At 36.8% G+C, this 8607-nt stretch overlaps 1 protein-coding gene across 1 annotated transcript in view; it reads left to right on the top strand.

The window, feature by feature from the left end:
- LOC136749513 (calpain small subunit 1) overlaps nucleotides 1-7535 on the top strand; it is an 8032-nt gene extending 497 nt beyond the window's left edge. The window contains exons 2-11 of the mRNA XM_066703899.1: nucleotides 1983-2073; nucleotides 2542-2578; nucleotides 2746-2838; nucleotides 4114-4171; nucleotides 4755-4819; nucleotides 5003-5071; nucleotides 5696-5774; nucleotides 5935-6051; nucleotides 6444-6502; nucleotides 6814-7535. Of these exons, the coding sequence (XP_066559996.1) occupies nucleotides 2027-2073; nucleotides 2542-2578; nucleotides 2746-2838; nucleotides 4114-4171; nucleotides 4755-4819; nucleotides 5003-5071; nucleotides 5696-5774; nucleotides 5935-6051; nucleotides 6444-6502; nucleotides 6814-6840 (651 nt within the window). The 5' untranslated portion in view covers nucleotides 1983-2026 and the 3' untranslated portion in view covers nucleotides 6841-7535. The remainder of the gene's footprint in view (nucleotides 1-1982; nucleotides 2074-2541; nucleotides 2579-2745; nucleotides 2839-4113; nucleotides 4172-4754; nucleotides 4820-5002; nucleotides 5072-5695; nucleotides 5775-5934; nucleotides 6052-6443; nucleotides 6503-6813) is intronic.
- The last annotated feature ends 1072 nt before the right edge of the window (nucleotides 7536-8607 follow it).

Genomic DNA, 8607 nt, shown 5'->3' with positions numbered 1-8607 from the left:
TTTGTTTGTTTTTTATGTGTATGACAAATATTTTTAGTTTGCAGAATACCAATACAGCATCTATTTATTTTATTTTTAACGATGAGGTTATGTTAAACCGTGCAAACACTTCTGTTTGCTTTACATTGTTATGACTGGCACCTAGTTTAACTTAATCTGGTAACTAGTTATTAACAAAACTGATCCAAGTAATCTGTGCTATTGCAACATACGGCTAAATAGTTACTATGTTTACACACAGGTAAATAGGTACTATAGTTTCGGGCTGTACTTAATTGAAATTCTATTCGAGCGCAATTAGTTTGTAGCTGCCTGTGTAATTCTTGGCCTGTGCCTTGAGGCGTTTACTACACACCTTTTTTTCTAAACAAATAAACAACAAAATGATAAATAAATATGGGGGGAAAGCTCAACTATTTCCACACTTCGGCATTTAAATATTGATTTATTTTGAAAGCTGTATGAATGATGCTTGATTATTGTAATACTTCACACATGTTGCTTCCTTTAGAAACATGCAAAGCATATCAACCAGAATTGGGAAGCTGTCGGTGCGAGGCAAAACTATTTTTGTGTTTTTTGTGGTGAGGTTAGTTTTATGGAATAGTACTTATTTTTGTAGAATACTATTTTTTTTTCCATTGCTGAAAAACTAATTCTACTGTAGCTTTTTATTCTGTCAAAGGAGTTTAAGTTGTATTTGACGAGCTGTTTTTGAGTTTTATTAATTATTTTATTGTTGGGGGTGTTTTTAGTAGTGAGGTTTGATTTAGGCAGGAGCTTGAAGGAAAAGGCCTGTGTCATGTGACATCCACTTTTAGTCATCGTCTTAGTTCACTAACAGGGCTGGAGAGACTCTTATTTGGCTCCCTGGCTCAGTCTTCAGGAATCCAGCCCAGTTTACTCTGCTTAGGAGAGAATGTTGTGTTCTTGAAAATTAAATATTCCTGAATTGAAAAATGCAACTGAGGAGTTCGTTCATTTTACATTTGAGTGATTTCCAATGCATGCATCTCTATTCCAGTTGTTGTGCAGGCATGTAAAAATGGAATGCACTGACTGATGTTTGGAGTTGGGCAACCAACATTTCTCTCTGTCATTGGTTGACTGTGAGAAGAAGATGGATCATTGTGGTTTTGGGATTGGTGTTAGGGCTTTGATTAAGAAATTAATTAAAAACGCATCTCACAGATAAGTGCTAGATAATTGTGATTTAAGAATGATTAAAAGCAATGAAGTAACCTGGGACTGTGATGTCTGCCTGGAATGTAAGTTATATCAAAGCTACACATTGTTATTGAAGGTGGGAGTATCCCCTGTGGAGTTAAGTATTAACTTAATCTGTTATTGTTTTTTGTATGCAAACTTTGCATATTTTCTTTATTCAGTCTTAGGCTGTTTTTTGCCATTTTGTAACTGAAAGCATTTAATTTCTGTAACTAACTAGGTATTTTAAAAATGGAATCCCTTTCTTTAATGAGAAAATAAGACATTCTTGATAGCATGAAAACACCTTCACTGTGCAGCACATGTTCTTAGTGTGTGAACAGACTCTTAGTGAAATGTCGTAATCTGAAGGAAAGGTAGAGTCTGTTAGGTGTGGCAGTGTAAGCCAAGATCTCAGTGGAGTAGTTGTGTTGCTAGGTTTTCTCTTGGGTGTCAGTGTGTTGCACCCTCCAAAAAAAAAAAAAAAGCCTCTGGCAGAATTGCAGGTTGATGCAAATTAAATGAAAGCCAGACAGCTCTTCAGTTTGTAAACTGATACTGCTGCAATAGTTTGTTTCCCTGACTGCCCTGTGTATTTACTTTTCTCATTCAGTGTGTTTCATAGTTTTTTTGTTTTTGTAGTTTTTCTATGATCTTGCTTGAATGCTTAGAATGTGTTCAAGCAAGTTTGGTTGTGAAATGCAGTTGTTTGAAGAAGTCAGTCTTCAGCAGCACTAACTCTTGTTTAATTTTCTTTTTCTTTTTCTCCTTCTTAGCTTCCCTCTCCCTGTGTTTCTTGGTCTAATCTGATTTCATCAACATGTTTCTTGCCAAAAAACTAATCTCCGGTGTCTTGGATGTTGTGGGGTAAGTATGTTGGTCCTTTCGAGTTTTCCATCATGAAAGAAGAATTCAAAACTTTCTAAGACTGTTGTAAAACATGTCAAACATTAAAAACCCCAAAATCTACTGGTTAGTGACTGACTTAAGGCATTCAGTCAAAGAATGTTGTGAATGATAAAACTAATTTGGTAGGTGTTTTTGTTGGTCAGACTCTTAACCAAAATGTTTCTAGATCATTGTGAAAAGAGAAAAAAAAAAAAAAAAGAAATGCAAATATATATATATATATATATATATATTTTTTTTTAATATTAGATGTTAAAATATGTATTAATTCCTGTACATAAATACAATTAATCCTTAACATGACTGTCAATATAAAAGTTTTCCACATGTGTAGCTGCTCTTTGCTTGCTTGAAATGTTGAAGTTTTTACTAAGTTTCAGTACACAATGATATGTATGTTTTATTGTTGCTTTTTCCCTTTTGCAGGAATATTGATCCCAACCAGTTTATACCCTCAAATCCTGTGAGTTAAATGCATGTTTATTATCGTTCTGATATTATTCTGATATAGTTACTTTCATAAAAAGAAAGGCCTATACAAACTAAGAAGAAACGCAACAAAATGTAAAACGATCGAGAAATGTGATGTTTAAACTTTATTTGAAGTGTTCTGTCGTGTCTATTTTGCAGCCCGCACCTCGCCGGCCACTGGCCTATGCAGAGCAGCATGAGTCTGAAGAGGAGAGGAATTTCAGAAAGGTGTTTGCACAGCTTGCTGGAGATGTAAGTGCATGATTCAAATCCCACTAAGATGAAACAAGATGAAAACTGGTTAGCTACACAGTCCGAACATTGTTGCTAATATTAGGATTGTCTAATCAGAATAGTATGTTCTAAATTCGATCGGTTTATTAATCTAAATGGGGCAGGGAGGGGGAAGCCAAGAACAATCTGCCATATTCGTTTAAGAAGGAGGGTAAGAGTTGATGGATATTTATTGAAACGGCACTGTGTGAAATATAAAAATGGGATCTACAGAACCATGGTATTATGTGAGAGAGCAAAAGCAGCTGAGCTTGTCTGGAAACCCACTTGTTTTCTTGTAGTATTTTGACCAGTTTTGATATGCTCTGGAACAGTTCTGCACAGAGTGAGTCTGTGGTGCCACACTCCATTCGACTCATTTTCTACAGCCATTCAGAAGAGTTCTGGTTCTTACCTAGGAAGACTGGCAGTGTGCTAGTGTCCCTTCCTCGTTCCTTGCATTTTAGAATTGGGCGGTTCTCTTTTCTGTGCAGTTTTGTCTGAGGAAGGACCAATAATTGTGTGTGTGTTGTGTGGAGAAAGGGTGGGTGTTGGGTATTTTTATGACTCATACTAAGGCGTGACTTCAAAAGCACTGGCCCTAGGTTGCAAAATAGGCTTTCCTGAATCCACAATGGTAGGCTTTTCGGTCTAGTAGGAATGAGTTGAGCAGGCTTAAGTATTGCTTTTTTTAATGGGATTTGTAAAATGGCCTTGTTGTGAGAAAGGTGAGGCTGTCCAGATTAAGGAAATCTGCCTTTCTCCAAGTTGGGGACATGTGCAGAGAAATTATGATCTTGGTCTTTGATATTGACATTGGTGGACTGGGAATAAAAAGCACTATGAAAATATATGTATAAATAAATTAAGAAAGGAAGGGAAATAACCCCATTTCCCCTCAAAACTAAATATACTGTGAAGCAAACTCAAATAGTGATAAAATGTTATAACATATGGTAACATACCATAAAATCCAAAACATGTTAAAGTAAATTGATAATATAACTGAGAAAGCCCTGGAGAATCTTGGGAAATTACGTGTTATTTGCAACACTAAACAACGTGTATTAATCTATTTCTTTAACGAAGAGAAACTTAAATTATGACTTTGTATTTCGTTTGCTGAAGTTGTAATGGGTTTGGCATTGGAAACAAATCTGGAACTGGAAATGATGTCATTGAATTGGGGTGGATTTGAGCAAAAGCTCTGCTAAAAGCGACGGATAACAGAGGTTTGTTTTCCTGCTTGTACAGGACATGGAGGTGAGCCCCAATGAGCTGATGAACATTCTCAACAAGATCATCTCCAAACGTAAGTCCCATTCTTGTCTCCCACACAGACCGGCCTGAGGACTAGGGGAGAATAAATCATTGCACCTCAGGAATTAGACCCTGGGCTTTGTTTATGAAGCCCTGGTCCTTGGCAGTGAGGTTCGCATCAAGGTTAAAGAAATGGGCGATTTGTCTGGTATTGATAAATGACTAGGTGGAGGACAGGATAAAAATGTGGACAGGCCAAGGAAAACAAATGTAGTCCCCTTAATTTAGTGTTTTTTTTGTTTTGTTTTTTTGTGTGTGGAGGGTGTAGTTTAGCTTTCTGTTCAAGTTTTACCAGGTCATATGAAAGTTAAAAGCTGCAATTAATTTTGTAAACCCTAAACTGCAGTGCATTTTCTATACGATTATTTTGGGCTACAGTAACCTATTATAATACTGATTTTCCTGGGGTAGTTGTTTGACCTCATTTAAATAGTGATGCCGCCTGTTTATTGAGACCATACAGGGCTGGTGGCAGAACTTTCCCAGAAATCATTTCAAGGATATTAATCATTGACTACTGGCAGGCACAAAGCTGGTTTAAGATTTTAAGATTTTTCGTTTTTTTGTCACGCCAGGTGGAGATCTCAAGACTGATGGCTTCAGCATCGAGTCCTGCAGAAGCATGGTGGCAGTCATGGATGTATCCTTAATCTTGTTCTGTGGTTTGCATTAGTTTAAATTCTAAAGATGTTTTGATGAGCAATACAATTCATAATTATTAGTACTTATTACTTACATTTCTTTAAAAATAAAAAGTAAAATCCTACAATATTGGGTGTACTTTTAAGTCTTGTGTTGGAAGATCCTTAACTTGGATACCTAGGGGGACAGCACAGGGAAATTGGGTTTCCATGAGTTTAAGCACCTTTGGAACAACATCAAGAAGTGGCAGGTAAGGGTCCAACCCCATCCTATTTGTGTATATGATTAGGATCCCTTCTGCAGGAAATATTTGATGCATCACAAATGTATTTTGTGAATACCATTACATCTTCCAGAAACAAATAAGATAAACTATAGGCACATTTACACATTGATCACGAGCCGCCACAGGGGTCCTCGCATGTACACTAGCACACAAGTACAAACTTAATTGTATCCATATATTATATTATATTATTACTCAATTTCTTAGCAGACACCCTTATCCAGGGTGACCTTATAATTGTTACAATATATCACTTATTTTTTACATTTTACCAATTTATACAGCTGGGCATTTACTGGAGCAATCTAGGTAAAGTACCTTGCTCAACAGTACAACAGCAGTGTCCCCAACCTGGGATTGAACCCAAAACCCTCTGCTCCAGAGCCCAGACCACTACTCCACACTATAGAACACAGCTATATCAAAAACATTTTATCTCGTTGCGAATTATACTAACATGTAAAACCAACGCACTTGCATATTTTTTGCAACCGATCCAGATCAAATGCAGTGTAAATGCACCTTATATGTTAAGCAGGAAACAATTCAATGATGCAGGCTTGTTTTTTGTTTTGTTTGTTTTTCTAGGGCATCTACAAGGAATATGATGCAGACCGATCTGGCTACATTAGTGCTGATGAACTACCCAGAGCTTTCACAGCTGCAGGTACAGGCTAAGTCACAAAGGGGTATACCAGAAAGTACACTTCATCTCAAAGTTTGTAGTTTTGATATATTTGATGATTTTACTAAAATGATATTGGGAAGTGCATGGCTCTGACAAGAGGTTTCCCCATCTTTTTTTCCTCCTGTCTACCCCCCACCAGGCTTCCCTCTAAATGACCAGCTTTTCCAGATGATTATTCGCAGGTACAGTGATGAGAACGGAAACATGGACTTTGACAACTACATTGGCTGTCTGGTGCGGCTTGACGCCATGTGCCGTGAGTACAGACCTCTCTTTCTGCGCTTGATCTCAAATGCCTGTGGCCAGAAAGGATAGAGTTCCAGGACAGCCAATCTGTGGCCAGCTGCATAAAACACCTTAGACTGAAGACTGCTACTTTTCCACAGATACATATTTGCATCCAACATCAACTTTGCAGACACAACTTTACAATTATGTTGAAAGATTTCTATAGTACCTCTGGTTAAAGACATTCATGTTTTCAATCAGAGGCTCACTGCACTGTTCATGTTAAATATACATTTACCACTCACTGTAAATACTTCAACACTGTGCTACCTAATACTGTCACACTACTGACTGTCATTGTCATTTATCTTCCTGCTTAATGAGTATAAAAATAAGTCTTAAGATTCTTTGTATTTTCAGGTGCCTTCAAAACCCTGGATAAGGATGAAAATGGAACCATTAAAGTCAATATTCAAGAGGTAAATATGGTACAGCTGTATAAAACTGAAAATGACAACAAATATAAACCTTTACTGTGAGGAGATTATTCCCAATATGTAATAGTTCGGTTATGTGTTTGTTTCTTTTCATTTTTTCTTTTTGGCCCTAGATATTTTCAATAAAGTCTAGATTAAATTGCTCCGAAATAAACTGGAGAAAGGAACAGAAATCAAGTAAAAGCATAAACTTTGGGAAATATATTAAGCACCAAACTCCTGAAAATGGGGAGATCATTTTGATGTCTCTTCTTTGGATACGTGAGTGATTATTTTTTCCCTTCTAATTTTAGTGGCTGCAGCTGACTATGTACTCTTGAACAGACCGAAGGACAAGCACCTGCGCAGGATAAAGATTACCACAAATCTCTCTCCGTTCTCTCTACCTTTTGAGCCTAAGCTTACAAACCTACTGTGCCCTTTAACACTCCTGGCTTTCACGTCTTGACTACTCACCGCATGACTTCTTCGTTCATAGAGAAGAGACTTGCTGGCTGGTGTATTTTCAAACCTGTTAAAAGCAAAATAAATCTCCCCTCTCCTTCCTAACTGACTTTTCCTGGAGGAGGTCTTCCTGTTTGATGCTATGAAGAGTCTGTATACTATTAAAGCTGCTTTTTAATACTATATATATATATATTTTTTTTTTATTATTATTTTTTTTGGGGGGGGGGTGGGGGGTTCTGTTTTGTTACTTGTAAACCTGTAAGATTCAGTACTTATTTACCGCCACAGGTTTTTAATTGAGTAAATTCCCCAGTGATGTCAGCTACAGAATAGCCATAATGTTGAAGTTAAGTGAAATGGTTGTTCAGGCATAATGTAATTCTATGCAAAGGCTTGTAGGTGCAGTATGCACAACTTTCAGTAGGTGGCGATCTTTGTCAAATCAAAATAACTCCCATTTAAAATTATAAAGTTGGTGACTTGTATTGTTTTCTCTTTAAATTGCATTTTTTCTGCATCTGATTTTGCATTTGGTAAAATTAGACTATTAAAAACAATTATTAATTAACCCTTTATTTTTTATATTTTTTTCACCACAATTTTGCAAGTCCTGCAGCTCAAAGGGCAGACATCCAGATATCGTTATAGGAAGAGTTCTGATAAAAAAAGTTGTACGGTGTTGGAGACCAGTGACATTAATGTAGTTATGGTTAAATTAAAGGTTTCCACTCAAATATTTATACCACACTAAACTGCATACTGCATTCAGATATTAATTGTTGCTCATTCACATTTGTAAGAGCATTTTGTATATTCTTTAACACATTTTGCTCTGTGTGGTTTTCATTATTTAGACATCAAAGAGGAATACAATATTTTTTTCCCTTTTCTGATTGCTGGAGTAAACACATATGTATTCCTGACATTTGTGTGTAATGATGCAGCTTGGCTTTCAGGAAGAGATTGCCATGTTAAGTGCCAACTCATCCCTTTAATAAACACAAAAGCAGACTGCCAGCAGCGCTCAAAATAAGATCCCTCTTTGCCGAGCTACGAAGCAGGATGCTGACAAGACTCTGCCATTGATAGTGATGAAGATGCATCTGTAGGCTGATTGAGGCCTCTTCCCAGGCATTATGAATAATCTTCCATTTTGAATTTCACGATGTTCGGGTACCTATCTGGCCATGGTTTCTGCCACATAATTTCGGTTTTCTGATTTGATTTGATGAGACATGGCCAGAAACGTGAGGGTAATTTACATGATTTATTTAATGCCATTGGAGACAAAATACAGTAAACTGCAACAGCTGCAGCCTAACCTTGCATTGTGAAACATTTCATTATGCACATACAACAAGAAAAGGCCCTGCTATATGAATCTATGGGATAATTTTAGCTTCCTATATGCTTACTACATGGTTTTACCTCATCACCTGGAGAAATTAAGCAAATATAAATCGGGCTGTGCTTAAATGTACACTAAAAAAATATTTTAGTTTACTACCCCTTTGGTGAACCTGATAAATGTATTTTTCATTTACTTGTGCATCTTATAAATTACACAATGACATCATGTAAGCCTGGAACCCAATACAGTTTATTGACACTGGACAACATGACACGGCTGGTGACGTGCG

The sequence above is a fragment of the Amia ocellicauda genome, chromosome 5 (assembly GCF_036373705.1).
Source record: "Amia ocellicauda isolate fAmiCal2 chromosome 5, fAmiCal2.hap1, whole genome shotgun sequence".
Taxonomy (NCBI): domain Eukaryota; kingdom Metazoa; phylum Chordata; class Actinopteri; order Amiiformes; family Amiidae; genus Amia; species Amia ocellicauda.
Note: the sequence above shows the minus strand (reverse complement) of the source record. Positions and strands in the feature narration are given on the sequence as shown.